Below are 19,942 nucleotides of genomic sequence, written 5' to 3' on the forward strand. Positions count from 1 at the left end.
AACTGAAACCTTTTTACAAAGATTCATGTCTGCATTAACCACAATACCTGCAGTCAAAATGCAAACAAAAAACATACTATGATAATATGATGCATTGTCCTTGAAACTGATTGGTCCACACCAAGGGACGGCTTTCTTTTGAGCCTCGATCCAATTGGTGCTCGACCAGATGACGCCAAAAGGCGTACAGCTCAAAGACAATGCCACTATCAAAGTAATGAGGGCTCGGGGTGAGCATCTACACCATTAGACCTCCTTTGCCAGTACCAAAATGTAATAATAGGGGTTTTCCCCTTTTTTCTGGCAACAAAACTGAAACCTTTTTACAAGGATTCATGTCTGCATTAACCACAATACCTTTCTGCGTGGAGTTTGTGCGCTCTGTTTCTCCCTCTGCTCTGCAAGGGTGCCCTCCGGCTTCTGTTCCCAACCAACAGTTAAAATAACCACGGTGCCGCTGGTATTGCCCCGGGCAACATGCAAATGCTGAAAAATAATTACGGCAGACTCTCGATTATCCTCGTTAATGACGGGGAGGACGGACGCGGATAATTCAAAATTGAAGATTTAACAATTCCCCGTGGATCTCTAGGCCAAAAAACACTCCTATAGGTCTAAATTATGTTCAAGTTTCGCTGCCATTGCGGTTTCATAAATTAAAACTCACAAATAAAACGATCGGATAAATCGCTCAAAACGAAGCACAAATTACGATTTTGACTGTTACTCTTTCGATTTAGAATGAATACTAACGCTCGACCTATCGTTGTGATAATAGCACTTTCCTGCTCCCATCCAGGAAAAGACTCGGCCCACTAAGTGGATGATAACAGAGCCACGTCAATCAACATCAATCAAACTCCGCCCCACTGTTGTTCGGTTTAAGCACGTGACTTGCAATGAACATTTCCAAGAATAACAATATATACATATTTTTAAATTATTCATTTGGACTCAAGGGCAAATCCACCAGTTGTTAATTACGTCAAAATCTCAGGTACACGGTAAATCCGGAAATCGGATAAACCGCACGCAGATTAGTCTACTGTTCATGGAAATGTACTCAATTGGGATAACACAACAGCAACATTACCCCCTACTGCGAAACGCTTGGCAGGACCCTCTGGAATTGTGTCTTGAGACTCGGTGAGGCTTACTCCTTGGTAATAATTTATAAAGCGCCCTTAAACAATCATTCTCAGGGTCGCTATGCGTGGAAAGGCGGAAAATAGTTTAACGCCAACCAAGGAAGGAAGAAGTGAGAAAGACGTTTGAAAATAACTCGAGAGAGAAAGCCATTTCGAACAGATGCATTTGCAAAGGCATCGTCACCACCCCCAAGCGTGAAGTCTAGAGACCGTGGTGACAGGGAGCAATGCACAATCTGAGGATCTTAATGAACTTGATGGAATATTCGTGGCTGAAGGGGGTCACGAATGTAGCGGAGGAGCAAGTCCATTTAAGGCTTTGAATATACCAGCAAGAGAATATAAAAATCAATACGGGATACAGACAGACAGCCAGTGAAGGGACAGGCACACAGGTGTGATGTGATCCTTAAAATGTAAGCTCACGGAATAATCATGATGATGATGATGATTGTCGCCTGCTCCTCACTCATCAAGGGGTTGGTGACGCAGGGTCAGGGTGACCGCCAAAGCATCACCAAGTAAACGGATTCGTGGAGCGAGCGATAAAAACGAAACGCCGCTTTACACATTTTTTCCCACCCCTATTCCACATAGGAGGTAAGAGCCAATGGGCTTGCTTTGTCCCCCTTAAACACATTTGGCATATGGACAGCGTTTTTGTTTTTATTCGTGCCGCAGACCTCCGTCCCAATTATTTCGGAAAATTAGAAATGCGCGCTTAGGCCATTTGGCTTATTTTTGCCGCTATAAATGACCAAATGATGGTGCCACTTTTGTTGAGCTATCATCTGTGGCCAGGGTCACTTTAATAAAAAAGAAGTTAATACCTCGGTGGGCTTTGCCTGGTAGGATGGGGATGGTGTACAGGGACTCCTTTACTTACGAACATTCGACTTACGAACTTTCAGAGGTAGGGATGAACCTGTCCGTATGTCCAGTTGCCTGTTCGGACCGAGAGTCTCATGTTCATGACGCCCCGCAAGATGGTGGTGGCATCTACATCTGCAGAACGTGAAGAACCAGTGGCATCTACATCTGCAGAACACGAAGAACCAGTGGCATCGACATCTACAGAAGATGAAGAACCAGTGGCATCTACATCTGTAGAACTTGAAGAACCAGTGGCATCTACATCTGCAGAACGTGAAGAACCAGTGACATCTACATCTGTAGAACTTGAAGAACCAGTGGCATCTACATCTGCAGAACGTGAAGAACCAGTGGCATCTACATATGCAGAACGTGAAGAACCAGCGGGATCTACATCTGCAGAACGTGAAGAACCAGTGGCATCGACATCTACAGAAGATGAAGAACCAGTGGCATCTACATCTGCAGAACGTGAAGAACCAGTGGCATCTACATCTGCAGAACATGAATAATCAGTGGCATCTACATCTGCAGAACATGAAGAATCAGTTGCATCTACATCTGCAGAACGTGAAGAACCAGTGGCATCTACATCTGCAGAACGTGAAGAACTAGTGGCATCGACATCTACAGAAGATGAAAAACCAGCGGCATCTACATCTGCAGAACGTGAAGAACCAGTGGCATCTACATCTGCAGAACGTGAAGAACCAGCGGCATCTACATCTGCAGAACGTGAAGAATCAGTGGTATCTACATCTGCAGACCATAAAGAACCAGTGGCATCTACATCTGCAGAACATGAAAAACCAGTGGCATCTACATCTGCAGAACATGAAGAATCAGTGGCATCTACATCTGCAGAACGTGAAGAACCAGTGGCATCTACATCTGCAGAACGTGAAGAACCAGTGGCATCTACATCTGCAGAACGTGAAGAATCAGTGGCATCTACATCTGCAGAACATGAAAAACCAGTGACATCTACATCTGCAGGAGATTATGCAACTTTTAAAGCCATCCCCCATGTTTAGTGTACACGCCGTACATATTTGAAATCGATGGGAGTAAAGTTGAGACTTCCGAAGAAATCAACTCATGAACAGACCTCTGGAACCTAACTCGTTCGTAAGTAGAGGAGTCCCTGTACGTGTTTGGGTGGTTTGTTCACCTTTCTTGTACTTTTCACGACTATCACGTTTTGGTTCTGTTTGTTATTGTAACGTTCCTACCTCGTGACGTCTACTGGACATTTGAATCGATTGGCGGTGACCCGGGTCACCGTCGTGACCCGGGGGTGCCAAAACCTCCATAACTCCGAAACCAGAAGGCCTATGAAGACGGGAGATGTCACTGAGCCCGATACGCACGCCAAATATGGAAATAAAAAACACACGCAAAACACCTATAAAAAAGGGGGGGGGCTGCTGGGGATTTGTGCGTGGCAACGGCTGTTTATTGCTTGTTGTGAAAGTACATCACGATGCCGGTCTGGTCATTCCCCAGCACGTTTTGCTTCTTACGGGGGCGGCCACCCCCCTTGTCTTTGGGAGCGAGACCACTTGGTACGGCCGGCGGTCACGGTCGTGCTGGCGGGATCGACATCATCGTCGTCGTCATCGCTCCCAGCGTCACACTCCGGCAGGACAGGGTAGCACCAGCGATGCTCCCAGAAAAAAAACCTTAAACTATGCCCGGCCACCAATATTTTGCGGTGACCCGGGCTACCGCCAATCGATTCATTTGTGAAATATAGTGTCGGAGCTCATCGGATTCCTCCTGCAGTGCAAATAAATATTCTAATTCTGAGATAATTAAACCATGAACAGAGAATGGCAGAATATACTCGGACGGCTCTAAGAACAATGTGCATTGCTCCACTTGTTTTTATTGTGGATGTCGCCTGGTCTCAGTGCTTGCACACAGAAATCAATTTGTAGCTGCTCACCCCGAGCTATGAATGCCCCAATAGTGGAATTGTCTTTTGTGCTGTTCACTATTTGGCGCTGTTCTCTGGTCTGGCACTGGTGGTGAGACTAGGCCATGAAGAAGGCTGTCTCTGGTGTAGGCCAATCAGTTCCAAAGACAATGCATAGATTATATTATCAGAGTCATGTTTGTTTATATGTTCACCACAAGTACAATACTACTCTTCTTTGGTTCTTTCGGTAAAGTCACGTAGAATGAGAATAAAATAATAAAATAACACAATAAAATTCTCACGACGTTTCGGCCACAACGCAAGCGGCCGTCTTCAGGTGAAAGGTACAGACCTGTCGGGACGACAGAGCTTCCCGACAGTTCTGTACCTTTCACCTGAAGACGGCCGCTTGCGTTGTGGCCGAAACGTCGTGAGAATTTTATTGTGTTATTTTATTATTTTATTCTCATTCTACGTGACTTTACCGAAAGAACCAAAGAAGATGAATCCTTGCAGTCACGAAAGCTTCAAATCGAAAAATACAATAATAATAATAGGGGTTTTCCCCCTTTTTTGGCAACAAAACTGAAACCTTTTAACGAGGAATCATGTTACTGCATTAACCACAATACTTGTGGTCACAATGCAAACAATGACTTCACACCCCCTGCCCCCCCCCTCTGCTGCACCCCACACTCCTGGCAGACTCTCTCAGGCACGGCGGCATTCTGGGAGTTTCGCAATTGCCGCGCGTAGAATTGCAGCAGCCTTCCGCCAGGCGAAGGCAAGCACGGTTCTCACCGTCCAGGGTGATACCCGAACTCGATTGAGAAATCGACGCATCGGTGGTCACCTCCCTGATCACAGGCCCCCAGCCGGTGGCGGAAATTCCACATTCTTGTGGCGGAGGCGAGGCCCCCCCCCGAAGGACTAATAGCCGTTACATTGCCCCACAAAGTGATGCCAAATATTATCGACCCCCCCGCACCCCCCAGGAGTGATGGGGCTGAGTCAAGCCCCCGCACCCTCCCCGCCCACCCAACCGGGATGTGAAATCGCGGTCCCTTCGATAGCGAGACGCTCGCTCTGCCTCCGAGCCTCCGCGGTTCCACGCGAGCGCAGCCGGTGGCTCCCGTCCACGAGCATCGTCAGCCACCCCCTTCGCGTGCCACGGTGCCGGCCTTCATAGGCGCCGCTGCTACTCGCTCGCAGCGCTTGCCCCAACGGTCGGTTCAGGCCATCGCGGGCGATGTGGGGGGTGGGCGGAGATCTGTCTTTGCGGCCTTCAAGGGAATTTGGGCGACGGCCCTCCTTTGCGCCGCACGTTGCCAGCTGGCGGACGGACGTTGCACGTTGCGGCTCAGTGCAAGAGGCCTCAAAGCGGCGGTGGCAAGCGTCGCCGGAGTGAATAAAATCCGACGAGCGCCCGACGGCCCCCCTCTCCGTTCACCGTTCTGCCGTGAAATGGCGGCCGATTTTCAGCGCTCGTTTTTTTTCTCCCCTCCGCTCTCTTTCTCTCTCCTCGCGCCGCCGCCGCCGCCGCCGCCCTCCTCGTTGCCCCCGTCGGCTCGGGAGGCACGGGGGGTGGGGGGGTGGACTGCTGTGCCGAGGCCGCTGGATTGAGGGCGGCACAATCTGAAAATCCACACGGCCACTGTTAGGTCACGGCGAGCGGGATTATCGTCAAAGGGCAACAATGAAGAAAACAAACGCTTGCTTAGTTTTGTACGCGGTGCCTCTCACGGACAAAAATCACGATGCGTTTTTTTTTTATCCTTTCTTTGGGTTTAGGTCGTGAAAGCCGCTTTTGTGCCCTCCGCCACTCGACAAGAGCTCAACAAATCGAGGCGTCACATGGGGGAGGGGTTGGATAGAGGTGGGGGGGGGGGGGGCGAACGTGCCGATTGCTTCCGGTTTGCCAGCGTCAGCCGGCAACACACCTTGAAGAGCAAAGCGAGGATTTGGACAATTTACTTTTTGACGCTGACGATGTTCAAAACACCACGCACGCACGCTCGTCCATCTCTCTCTCTTCCACGGCGCCCCCCCCACCCCACTCATTTGAGAGTCAAAATTTCAGCATGGACTCGAGGAATCCCGGATGAGCTACGAAACGGGGTATCCGCTGCCTTCCTGCTCCTCGATTCTCCTCTCCACTCATTGCGGTCCTGGGCTCATCGCCTCCACGTCCACCAGACGGAGTCTCATCGCGTCCTGGTCTGCCACTCCGATCCGTCCCTTTTCTCCTCTAAGGCCTTACCTAACTCGGCCTCCACCATGGTGCTTCCGAGCGAGTGGAAGCACCACTCTCGCTCCCCCCCCATCCTCTCCGCACAACTGCCACCCACTCCCAGGGCTGTAGTATCCAATAGGCCATGGTAGGCACTGAGCCCATGGTCTACTCACTCACCCACTCACCACGCCACCCACTCACTCATTCACCAACTCACCCGCCCACTCACTAATTCACCAACTCACCCATCCACTCACCCACTCACTCAACCAGCCAGCCACTCATTCATTCACTCACCCACCCACTCACTCATTCACCCACTCACCCATTCACTCACCCACCCACTCACTCACCCAGCCAGCCACTAACTCACCCACTCACTCACCCAGTCACGCACTCATTTATTCGCCCACCCACTCACCCATCGACCCAATCACTCACCCAGTCACCCAGTCAGCTACCCACCCACCCATCCACCCACTCACTCATTCACCCACTCACCCATTCACTCACCCACTCACTCACCCAGCCAGCCACTAACTCACCCACTCACTCACCCAGCCACGCACTCATTTATTCACCCACCCACTCACCCATCGACCCAATCACTCACCCAGTCACCCAGCCAGCCACTCACCCACCCACCCACTCACCCACCCACCCACTCACCCATCCACCCACTCACCCACCCACCCACTCACCCACCCACCCACCCACTCACCCACCCACCCACCCACTCACCCACCCACCCACCAGGCCTGTAGTATCCAATAGGCCGCAGTGGGCCCTGTGGCCTAGGGCCTACGACAACTAATAGGACCATGTGTTTTTTTTTGTATGATAAAAAATGTACTCAAGATATCCTCTTTTATAAATATATATTTTAAAAATATACATTTGAGTAAGGCATAGGCACAGTGTGGATACAAAGAGGCAGAGTCATCTCAATGTCAATGGTTTTCTTCATAAGGTGAGAGAGAAATTAACACCGGAGAAGACCTTTCCGAGATTTTTGTCATTGCGAGATTAGCAAAATAAACATCTTCAAATGGAGTTTGTCGCACAACCTCATTCTCAATAGCGCTGCAGTGCGAGGGAAGACAACGGCGGCGTTGTTGTCCTACCGCTTGATCAGAGACAGTTTACAAAAATAATAAATCAGCTTTAGAAAGTGACAGCGGCGTCTGTAGTGACATGGGGCAGCAGCAGCAGCAGCACCAACTGTAGACTGTGATCACTGAAGGCCTACGAAGTGCCCAGGGCCTACAAGAACCTGCATCTGGCACCCCTCTCCCCTCTATCTCTCCCATGTTCTGAACCGGTGATGGTGGCCGTGGAGGAGTCGGTGATGGTGGCCGTGAAGGAGTCGGTGATGGTTGCCGTGGAGGAGTCGGTGTTGGCAGCCGTGGAGGAGCCGGTGATGGCAGCCGCGCCGCTGATGAAGGAATAATTGAGGGGCTTGCACTTGTGTGTGAGCGGCGCTCGTTAGTCCACGGGTAAACCCGGCGTGTGTGTTCGTGCTGCCGCTAGCGAGCTCCACGCGCTGATTAATGTTGACGCGGGGTACCCCGGCGGTGGGGAGAAATTTGATCGCCCACCCCCCGCCCCCCCCCCCCCCAATCTCGCCGGAGAATCTCAGCCCCACCGTCTTTTTAATCTCCATCGGATTCGGGGGAACTCGCCAGCCCCGTCTCCCGCTTTTAATTAAACCTAGGTTCATATACAATACATATTAAATACATCTACAAAGCACTTTGCTGGGTGGTTTCTTTGTGGTCTATTTTTTTTATTTTGTCTTTAATTTCTTTTCTCTCCCCCTGCCCATGAATCGAATTTGTTTTAGATGAAAGGCGTTTTTAACGTTCTTCACATGCCTCCGCAATATTGGAGGGAGAAAAAACACGCGCGTTTCCTCTTTTCAAACGTGCACGGGGAGGGGGGGGGATCTTGGGTTCTCGTGCTCAACTCCTCGCAAGACTCTTTCCCTCTCCTCTCTCTTGGAGCAGATGAAATGCGATGCGCTCGCTGTTAAACTGTTTCGGGGTTGGGTCTTGTTTTTTCTCTTTCGAGATGAGATGATTTGTTGACAATTTTTTTTTCCTAAACGGTCAACTTCCCATCCAGGGACAGGCCACGTGAATCTCACTGCCAATTAATTTGTTTCGAGTAAAAATATTTTACTTACATTTTTTTAATGAAAAAAACCCCGAAAGAATACATCAAAAACCCGAAACAAATATAAAAAAAATATTTTAATAAATATACTTTTTTTAAAACCGGCAAGTCAAAGTTAGTTCCTGATTCAAATTAGCCCATCGAGGCATTGATGCTCACCTCCTACATACAGCTCAAGGCCAGCGGCGGGCATTTCCACATTGCTATGGCAGGGGACAAAGATGCCCATGTCGCTCGAGGGGGGGGCGAGCATAGCCTCAGGTCGATTCCAGGAGTGGTCCAAAAAGCACGACGCAGCACGGGACTCGTCCCGTACGACCGCGGAGGGAGCCGACCGCGGAGGGAGCCGACCGCGATCCCAACGCCGCCGCCCGCTGTGACCGACTTCACCCCGACGCGCCGGCCAGGGCGGCGGCGATCTTGTGGGTGCAACAGGACGGCTCCCCGCCAACGCGTTGGTGGGGCGGGCCCCTCGATTTCCAGCGGTCGCATTTGGCAGCGGGGAAAAGAAAAGAAGAAAACGGGTGCCCCGCTCGTTTGTGCGCGTCAACGCTGCTCGCCGGGCGTTTGGGAGGGCCCCACCGAATTTTTGTCAGCGGCTCGGATCGGCGCCGCCAAGCCCCCGCGGCTCGCACACAAAGGTCCCCCGTGTGGCCTGCACCGGCTGTTGGGGCAAGTGACTGTCGGCGAGCGGCGGCGCCCGCAAAAGGCGGCACACGTAGCGGTGGGGTGGCCGGCGCCGCGCCGGGCCTCCTTCGTCTACCCGGCAGGCGATGATTCTACACACCGCACGAGTTGCTCATTTAAGGCCGAGCCGACCCTAGGGGACGACCGGGTTCGGATAATCGGCACCGACGCCGGGGTTCGTAGCGCGGCGCGCTAACCGCTACAACTACCGCTCCCTACACACACACCACGCGCACGCACACTGGACAGCTCCACACACACACACACGACACACACGACACACATTCCATATCTCTCGTTGGACCACCGTTTTGCATTTGGCCAGGTGCTGGCCATTTGCCTGGCTCCGGAATGTGAGCCGAAGACGGCAAACAAGATGATGTCTGATGCGCGCATCTCGGTCCCGCAGCGAGATTTAAAGGGGCGGGGGAGGGGGTGAGGGGGGGGGGTTGGGGTGGGAACCCTCGACTCGGCATCGCACAGACGACACCGATTGACGCGACGACTCAGAGTGGACGTTGTTGTTGATTTCAACGCCATTCCGTCGCCTCGCTCCCAAACTGGCTTTAACGAGGCCCAAATGAAGTCACCTCCCGGGCAATGAAAGATTCCTCCGCACGCGAGGTCGCCAATGGATTTCGGGGTTCAGAGGTCAGGGGCGACGTCGTTGCCGGCGCCGCCGAGTGCCCCCCGGGTTTGAAATCCACATCTGAGAATAAAAAAAAAAATATCAGTCTAACATGTAGTAGGAGGAGGAGGAGGCTTCCGCGACAAATATTATCCATAATCGAAGTTTTGAGGGTTAGATCGCGTAAACATATAAATGTCACGTGAACAAAACAGTTTGAGCGAGTAAGGAATCGTCACGTTTCGTTCGCGTGACAAACGTGACCAATTGGCGGGTTTAACGACGCATTGAGATATTTACGCGATCTAACCCAAAAAACAACCTCTAGTTATGGATTTAAAAAAACAAAACATCAGTTTCACTATGAAGTGACAAACATTGCCTCGTGTACGCAGAGCGGGCGGGAAAGCGAGTGTGGTCCACAGAGGTCGCTTGACGAATAAGGGATCTCAGAATTATCTCTTGTGATGTTCGCTTCAGCGGGGGGGGGGGGGGGGGGGGGTCGCACCGCTTGGCGGCGAGATATCCCAACGGGTCCTTCGTCTCGTGCCGACACTGTGACGCCGACTTCGCGGGTGGTCGGGGTGGGGGTCGGGGTGGGGGCGGTGGGCGGCGGGGTGCAGAACGGCGGTGATCCCCGTCCGGGAGACACACGGGGCGCGCCCGTCTTCGGCGGGAGCGCGAGGGAAATCTACGCCCCGCTTATCCGTCTTCGCCGCGGCGGTGGGCCCGAGCGGAGAGAGACAGGCACGGCGGTGGCGGAGGAGTGACGATAACGAGCAATTTTCAGCCGCGATTAATCATACAGTAAAACCGTGGATTGCGAGGAACTTGGTCTGCGAGTGTTTTGCAAGACGAGCAAAAATTTTGATGAATATTAATTTGATTAACGAGCGAGGTCTTGCAATACGAGTAGTACGCATACACTTTGTCTGCCGAGCATCACGTGATCACGACTGATATACGAGTGCTTTGATATACGAGTGCTTTGGATTACAAACACGTTTCCGGAACGAATTATGCTCGCAATCCAAGGTTTAACTGTATTGCGAAGAGTGCTGCCGTGTGGCCTCGCCCGCCGGGGGAGCGCAACCGCCGGTAGCGCGCCCGCCGAGACGACCACAGTTGTAGCTACGGCGTGCGTGCACGTCGTGAGAATTTTATTGTTTTATTTTATTATTTTATTCTCATTCTACGTGACTTTACCGAAAGAACCAAAGAAGACGGGGGAGTGGCTTTACAAGTTGTTTACTCTCCTGCAGATGTAGATGCCACTGGTTCTTCACGTTCTGCAGATGTAGATGCCACTGGTTCTTCATGTTCTGTAGATGTAGATGCCACTGGTTCTTCATGTTCTGCAGATGTAGATGCCACTGGTTCTTCACGTTCTGTAGATGTAGATGCCACTGGTTCTTCATGTTCTGCAGATGTAGATGCACTGGTTCTTCACGTTCTGCAGATGTAGATGCCACTGGTTCTTGATGTTCTGCAGATGTAGATGCCACTGGTTCTTCACGTTCTGCACATGTAGATGCCCCTGGTTCTTGATGTTCTGCAGATGTAGATGCCACTGGTTCTTCACGTTCTGCACATGTAGATGCCACTGGTTCTTCACGTTCTGCTGATGTAGATGCCACTGGTTCTTCACGTTCTGCACATGTAGATGCCACTGGTTCTTCACGTTCTGCACATGTAGATGCCACTGGTTCTTCACGTTCTGCAGATGTAGATGCCCCTGGTTCTTGATGTTCTGCAGATGTAGATGCCACTGGTTCTTCACGTTCTGCACATGTAGATGCCACTGGTTCTTCACGTCCTGCAGATGTAGATGCCCCTGGTTCTTCACGTTCTACAGATGTAGATGCCGCTGGTTCTTCATGTTCTGTAGGTGTAGATGCCACTGGTTCTTCACGTTCTGCAGATGTAGATGCCACTGGTTCTTCATGTTCTGCAGATGTAGATGCCCCTGGTTCTTCACGTTCTGCAGATGTAGATGCCCCTGGTTCTTCACGTTCTACAGATGTAGATGCCGCTGGTTCTTCATGTTCTGTAGGTGTAGATGCCACTGGTTCTTCACGTTCTGCAGATGTAGATGCCACTGGTTCTTCATGTTCTGCAGATGTAGATGCCCCTGGTTCTTCACGTTCTGCAGATGTAGATGCCCCTGGTTCTTCACGTTCTACAGATGTAGATGCCGCTGGTTCTTCATGTTCTGTAGGTGTAGATGCCACTGGTTCTTCACGTTCTGCAGATGTAGATGCCACTGGTTCTTCATGTTCTGCAGATGTAGATGCCCCTGGTTCTTCACGTTCTGCAGATGTAGATGACACCACCGCTGTCGATTTCGTGGCGGCTGAACTTACAACTCTCAGTCCGAATAGGCAACTGGACGTAAGGACAGGTTTGTTCGTATCTCTGAAAGTCTCTAAGTTGAATGTTCATAAGTAGAGAAGTCCCAGTATATATTCATAGAGAGAGGTCAAGAGCTTGGGTAATTATTGGAGCCACCTCACTGCGTTGGTTGCTGCCTTCCATGCAACTCGCATGAATGACGCTGTAAAAAACGAAACATGGTTATTATTATTATTCTAAGTGAGCTGGAAGCAAACTCGTTTCTGTACTATTCCCCCTACAATAATGTTCTTATATCTATTGGACCTTTTTGCCAGTATCAAAGTATGAAAAACAAGAATAGGTGGTTGCCTTTCTGGAAATAAAACAGGTGTGTTAAGATGTTTAGATAAATGTCATTACTTCTGCGTGACAAAAATAAGAATAGGGTGTTACCCTTTCTGGCAACAAAACAGGAGTTGTGTTGTTCAAACACCAAATAGAAACCAAGGAATCAAGTTGCTGCATTAACCGCACACGGGACTGATAAATATACGCGCTGTCTTGAAAACCCATTGGCCTACAATAATTGTCTGACCATTACAGTGGTTTGTCTCCATCCTCTGCATGGCCCACGAACCCTTGCCTCCCAAGCCGCCGGATGACACGCACGCACCACGGACGTCCGGCCTTCTCCCGTCCCCCGACCTGTAGCTGATCGAGCGGCGAAGGTCAAAGATCGCTCGCACGGCCGCGCAGACCACTGGAGGAGAGAGGACTCTCGGCGAGCGCCTATTAAGGCGGGAGCGGCGCACCGGGAGGGCGGTTGTGGCCAGGACCACGGCCAGCCGCTTGATTTTTTTTTTTTAATTAACACTCCGCACCGTGTACTCGTTTGAAGCCGAGTCGACCTCGGGAATGCTCAGGATGAGTTGGCGGGCACCGCTCGTTATCGCCGGCAGCCGCCGAATGAGATGGTCGCCGTGAAAGATGTGGTGCAGGCGAGGCGCGCGGTACCGAGTCAGGCACGGGATGAATGAGAAACGGGGCTGGCGACGGCAGCGATGGGACCGATTAGCGTGGCGGGAAAAATTTCTTTTTGACGTAGACCAAAAAGGAGTACGCAGCTAGTTATCAATACTTGCCGCGTCGATTCGAAGTAATGAAGCGGGCGCCGAGACTGAGAGACTGACTCACCCACGCCCTCACTGCCACCACCACGACTGCCATCACCACCACCACTATCCCCACTATCACCACCGCCACCATCACCACCACTGCCACCATCACCGCTCCCACCACCACGACCGCCATCACCACTATCACCTCTGCCACCACTACCACCACCGTTATCACTACCACCATCACCACTATCGCCAACCACCACTATCAGCGCCATCACCACCGCCATCACCATCACTGCCACCAATACCACCACCGCCATTGCCACCGCTACCACTACCTCCACTGTCACCACTGCCACCACCGCCATAACCACCATCACCATCATCACCGCCACCACTGCCACCGCCGGCATCACCATCACCGCCACCACTATCACCGCTATCATCGCCGCCACAACCACCACCACCACCACCACCGCCCCCACCACCATCCCTACCACCACCACCACCACTATCACCAACCACCACTATCACCACTATTACCACTGCCATCACCGCCACCACGCCACCACTACCACCACTGCCATCACCACTGCCACAACCGCTGGGGTGGATGGGGGGGGTGAGGGCAGCGTCGCGGCCGAAGGAGTTGAGCACAAGCGGGCCGGGCGGCGCATCAATCCGCGTCACAACACGCGGCCTAACGACGCGTTCTCGAACCTAATTAACATAACGACAACATCACTCCATCAGGGGAGGGGTGTGTGGTATGGGTGGGGCGCTCGTCAATTGCCGCCCTTCTTTCGCGCCTTCCCGGGGCTTCTGCCGTTAAACTTGGCAGCGTCGCGCGCGGTGAGGGGAGGGCCGGAGAGTCGTGGTCCTCGCGCTCTGCGCGCGTCCGAGAACCCCCTCAGGCGGAGGGCGAATCCGCGCGGTCGCTGGCGCCGCGTCGATTGCCGCTTCGACGCGGCGAACCGCGCCGAATTATCCGGTTTTCGTCGTCGTCGTCGATGACGAATCCGAGTCTCGGGAGAGAGGGGTGGGGGTGGTGGGGGGGACGTTTCCACCCCGCTCGAGACGATCGGCGCGGGGTCGGCTCCGTTCTCCGCTCATGCCGCGGGTGGAAATTCCACGTTCCCACGCGCGATCTCTGCCCCACAACGAGCCGCTCGCCCCACCGCCGGGCCACGTGGCTGGATAATTTACACCACATGTATGTGTTTAGATGTGCGAGCTACATTCTGGGGCATCGGTGTGCGCTGTGAAAAATGTTCATGATCTGGTCATGGAACAAAGACTCTCTCTCTCCGTCACCATAACCCTCACCTCAGCCACCCTCACGCTGCCCTCCATCCCTCCCTCCATCCCTCCCCTCCCTTCCCCTCCCCACAGCCACACCGCCCTATCTTACATTACGACCGCACATTAGGCACGCCCTGAATAAAACACACACACGCGGACCGCGCGGAGATTACAATACGCTCGTGAAATATTTAGCAAAAGCCTTCTCTGTCAGCTCAATTACGGCGAGCAAAATTGACCACATTTTCCCCGCGCAACTATATATATAAAAAAAACCCAAAAAGATATTACGTATATTCGGATATATTTACGTGCACGCGCACGCACGGCGAAGCGCCTCTTAATATCTCCCTCCACACCGTCGCCGCGCTGTCGCCAACGCGTTGCGCTTCTCAGCCGCGAAGCTCCGCAAACGACAAAGACACCCCCCCGACCGCCGCCCTAGCCTCCGCCGGACCGCCGGGGCGAGTCGTCGCGAGCGAGAAACGCCCACGGAACGCCGCGGCAACGCGTTGGCGTGGACAGGCACCGCGCACCGGGCGCACTCGATCGAGTCGACCAAAGGGGGGCGGGGGGGGGTGGCCCTAGAAGCGCCTTGACATACCAAGACGCCGTCACCGGCACGCGAGTGGGAAACTCCGCTTGCCGCGCTGGCAGCGCGGTGCGGCCAACCGCTACACGCGCACCGCTACACACACACACACGCACCGCTACACACACACACACGCACGCACCGCTACACACACACACGCACGCACCGCTACACACACACACACGCACCGCTACACACACACACGCGCGCGCACACACACACGCACGCACCGCTAAACACACACGCACCGCTACACACGCACACACACACACACGCGCGCACACACACACGCACACACACACACGCGCACACACACACACACTTACACACGCGTACACACACGAACACACACACTTACACACACACGCACACACACACACGCGCACTGGGTGGAAGGAGTGGGGGCGTGGGGCCGAGAGGGAGATTTGTTTCGGCAAAACAATCAGCGGGGGCCGGAGTGCGTGACGCCGCTGCTCGTGGGGTTGTGAAGGACGGGCCGCTCCTCAACCAGCGGCTTGGGCTCTTAAAGCCGCCGACGCGTCAGAACTTCGTGCTTTTAATTAAAAAAAAACGCGACGGGCAGATAAAGAAAAACCTGACGCTCACGGACGGATGGGCGGGCGACGAGGGGAGGGTACACGGGGGGTGGGGGGTGGGGATGGCGGGGGGAGGACGGTGCCGAGATTAACCCTCCTCACCTCGCCTCCGCTCGCTACGTTTTTTTTTGGTTTTCGCGTCGAGAACGCGGCGCCCGCCGGCGTGGAGATCGTTCGGGGGGGGGGGGGGGGTTGGAGCCCCCCACGCAGAGTAACGCCCGCACGCCCGTTTCAAAACAAACAATAAAAATTAAGAGCGTCGCCCCCCCCCCCACCCCGCCCCCCGTTGGCATCTCCGCGGGCACGCACGCCCTCGAAGCGGATCGCGAAGGGGCCGCCACGGGAAAAGGAGAGGGAGGGATGCGACGGAGGATGACCGAATGTCACCGTCGGCCGGCTGGGCTGGCTGGCGTCGGCGCTGGAGGTTGAACGGAGCCCCGTGAAGACGGGAACGCCTAGCCACCGGAAAGCGTGTAAGTGTGGGGAGCGAGCGGGAAGCGAGCGGGAAGCGCATGGGAAGCGGAGGAGACTGCCGCTTGCCGACGGAGGGTTAAATGTAAATTTGAGATACGAGGGGGGGGGTGGGGGATGAGAGGGGAGAGGGACGGAGGGCGGTGGGCGGGCGAAGTGATGAAGAAACGGGGGGGGGGGGGGGAGCCTTGTGAGACATCGCGACGGAGCGAGAGAGGAGTTGGTGAGAGAGCGGCGAGCGGCAGAGAGGAGAGAGATGGGCACGAGAGCCCCACTCCCCTCCACGCAACCCCCCTCCCTCCCCCCCCCCCCCAAAATAGAAAGATATTTAAGAGAGCGGGCGAGAAAATGAGAGATAGCGAGACAAAGAGAGAGTGAAAGTGAAGGAAGAGCAGATGGAGAGCACGGGAGAGCGCGGCGAGCGTCAGAGAGAGAGAGAGACGAGAGCAGATAATAGTTTTTCACCGGCGGAAAATGATGAAAGCGACAGGCAGCGATGGGGACAGGGGCATGCATCACGGAGCCTTTCTTCATTTTTAATGCCGCACGAGAAATATAAAAAAAAGACCAGCCCAGAAGGGCGACCCCTCGCACATGAACTGCTGACCCGTGATGTCACGCGACTTGGCGTCGGGGATTCATCACGAGCTGGAGCGCATCGCTCCGTTCGCGATCGTAAACACACCCGAAGCAAGACAAGCGCCGGGTGTGTGTGTACGTGTGTGTGTACGTGTGTGTGTACGTGTGTGTGTGTGTAGTGGGGAGCGGTAGTGTAGCGGTTAGCGTGCTGGGGGTTCGATTCCTGCACACGGTCAACACCGGTGACGATTATCTGAACCGGTCCTGGGCCTCCACTAGGTCGACTCAGCCTCAAATGAGTAGCTGGTGCGATGGTGTGTAAACATCGCCACTGGGGAGACAAAGGCGGTCGGGCGTGGTGCTGGCCACCCACCCCCCTCGTGTTCCGTGCCAGCCTTCATAGGTGCTCGCTAACAGCACTTGCCCCTACAGTTCTGTTCCAGGCTACACGGGGGATCTTTGTCTTTGTGCGTCTTTGTGCGTACGTGTGCGCACAGCATCAGCTGCACGAGCTTGTGCCAAACACACTGACTGACGTCATGAACATGACAGACTAGAACACACACGCACACGTGTACACGAAAATGACAGACTGGAACACTCACACACGCTTATAATGACTCGGCGACACACGCACACACGGATACGATCGACGTGGAAACACGCACACGAGCACCGGGATGTGAATATGACAGATTGAAATACACACACACACGAGACTACAAGGGATGGGAACACACACGCACGCACACGAATATGACACACACACACACACGCGCGCGTGGTCACAAAATGAAAATGACAGACTTGATAAAAAGACAAAGGCGCAAAGATCCACACGATAGCCTTTCACGGAGCGTTGGGGCAAGGGCCGTTAAGTGAGCACCTATGAAAGGCCGGCACGGCACACCGAACTGAACCAGGTACACATTTCAGGCTGGGTTGACCTAGGGGGGGGGGGGGAGTGCCAGAGACCGATTGGGATCTGAACTCAGGTCGCCGGGGTTCGTGGCACTAAAACGCTGTGCCCACTGCTCTGCCTCAAAGACGACGATCCTCCGCACAGCCTTTGCAGGCGGTTCGCCGAGCCTCTGTTGAGTGACGATTCCACGCACGCGTGCCGGTGAGTGCCGGTGAGTGCCGGCGAGTGCCGGTGAGCGGTGGCGCAGCGGTTAGCGCTACGAACCCGGCGACCCGAGTTCGATTCCCACTCGCGAGCAATAACGGTGAGCAATATTTGTCCTCTCCTAGATCGACTCGGCATTAAAGAGGACCAGGTAGGCAGTGCGTATAAAACATCAGCGACGGGGAGACAAAGGCGGCAGGGCGTGGTGCTGGCCACCCACCCCCTCGTGTGGCGTGCCGGCATTCATAGGCGCTCACCACCTCACCGCTCGCGCGGCAACAACACCGGAGCACGGTGCGGGGGGGTGAGGAGGGTGCTCGTCGGTTATTTTGCTGGGATGCTGTCTCGTGCAAATTATCCCGGGGAGATGAACAAGGACCAAAATTTGGGGCACATCGAGGGAGCAAAAAGAACATCTGACAAAACCACGCGAGGGGAGAACTCCACGTAACAGCATTGTTCCCGAAAGGCGTATCATCACCATCATCATGGTTATTGTTATTATTAAAACAACAGATTTCCCAGGACAGCAGTTGCCTTAAAATAGCCAAGGCAGGTGGCAGCTCTGTCACGGACTGACGTGATTCATTTTTTTTCTTCTCTCGCTCATTTCTTCCGTCTGTTTCGTATTCTCCCCCCCAACCCCCCCCCCAACCACCGCCTTCCCGATATCCGCCTCGTTGGCACGCTTTCTTGTCCGCTCCGTCAGCCTCGGACGTAACGTGAGCGGAGAGCTCGCGTACTATTCTCCGCACGCGACGGCCGAACGAGTGACTTCCGCTTCCTCACGATCAGCCGCACCGATCGTGAGAGTGGTACTGGCCGAGCCCCTCACTGGGACTCGAACGCGTTTCTTCTTCTTCTTCTTCTGCTCTACGAAGGAACGCTTTTTGCACGACCCGGAACGAGCTTTCCGAGCGGCCGACGGCAAACTGCTTTCTTGAGCCGCGCGGCTGAGCGGTACAGCGACGACACCGTATGCAGAATTTAACAGTAACGCGGAATGATAGAGTAACGCGGAATGATACAGTAACGCGGAATGATACAGTAAAGCGGAATGATACAGTAAAGCGGAATGATACAGTAAAGCGGAATGATACAGTAAAGTGGAATGATACAGTAACGCGGAATGATATAGTAAAGCGGAATCATACAGTAAAGCGGAATGATACAGTAAAGCGGAATGATACGGTAAAGCGAAATGATACAGTAAAGCGGAATAGTAAAGCGGAATGATACGGTAAAGCGGAATGATACGGTAACGCGGAATGATACGGTAACGCGGAATGATACGGTAAAGCGGAATGATACGGTAAAGTGGAATGATACGGTAAAGTGGAATGATACGGTAAAGTGGAATGATACGGTAAAGTGGAATGATACGGTAAAGTGGAATGATACGGTAAAGCGGAATGATACAATAACGTGGAATGATACAGAAAAGTGGAATGATACAGTAAAGCGGAATTATACAGTAAAGTGGAATGATACAGTAAAGTGGAATGATACAGTAAAGTGGAATGATACAATAAAGTGGAATGATACAGTAAAGTGGAATGATACAGTAATGCGGAATGATACAGTAACGTGGAATGATACAGTAACGCGGAATGAGACAGTAAAGCGGAATGATACAGTAACGCCAGAATGATACAGTAACACCGGAATGATACAGTAACGTGGAATGATACAGTAAAGTGGAATGATACAGTAAAGCAGAATGATACAGTAAAGTGGAAAGATACAGTAACGTGGAATAATACAGTAAAGTGGAATGATACAGTAACACCGGAATGATACAGGAAAGTGGAATGATACAGTAACGCAGAATGTTACAGTAAAGTGGAATAATACAGTAAAGCGGAATGACACAGTAAAGCAGAATGATACAGTAAAGCAGAATGATACAGTAAAGTGGAATGATACAGTAACGCGGAATGATACAGTAAAGTGGAATGATACAGTAAAGCGGAATGATACAGTAAAGTGGAATGATACAGCAAAGTGGAATGATACAGTAAAGTGGAATGATACAGTAAAGTGGAATGATACAGTAAAGTGGAATGATACAGTAAAGTGGAATGATACAGTAAAGTGGAATGATACAGTAAAGCGGCATAATACAGTAAAGTGGAATGATACAGTAACGCGGAATG

General features: G+C 52.8%; 1 protein-coding gene across 16 annotated transcripts in view; it reads right to left on the bottom strand.

Moving 5' to 3' along the window:
• LOC116955972 (uncharacterized) overlaps positions 1-19,942 on the bottom strand; it is a 214,648-nt gene that overhangs the window by 15,461 nt on the left and 179,245 nt on the right. For 8 of the 16 annotated variants that reach the window (XR_012930131.1, XR_012930132.1, XR_012930129.1 and 5 more), the window contains 2 exons: positions 9,628-9,746; positions 4,744-5,577 (listed from right to left, as the gene is read on the bottom strand). Coding sequence is in view for 4 of the 16 variants with exons in the window: in XM_032977352.2 (XP_032833243.2) it covers positions 5,389-5,577; positions 9,628-9,746 (308 nt within the window). In the remaining 12 variants the exon portion in view is untranslated. Of the gene's footprint in view, positions 1-714; positions 5,578-7,039; positions 9,747-19,942 lie in introns of those variants that run through there. The other 8 variants (XR_004404911.2, XR_004404912.2, XR_012930125.1 and 5 more) reach the window with 5 other exon arrangements.

This window comes from Petromyzon marinus, chromosome 63, assembly GCF_048934315.1.
Source record: "Petromyzon marinus isolate PM22_M1 ecotype Great Lakes invasive population chromosome 63, UKy_Petmar_22M1.pri1.0, whole genome shotgun sequence".
NCBI lineage: Eukaryota > Metazoa > Chordata > Hyperoartia > Petromyzontiformes > Petromyzontidae > Petromyzon > Petromyzon marinus.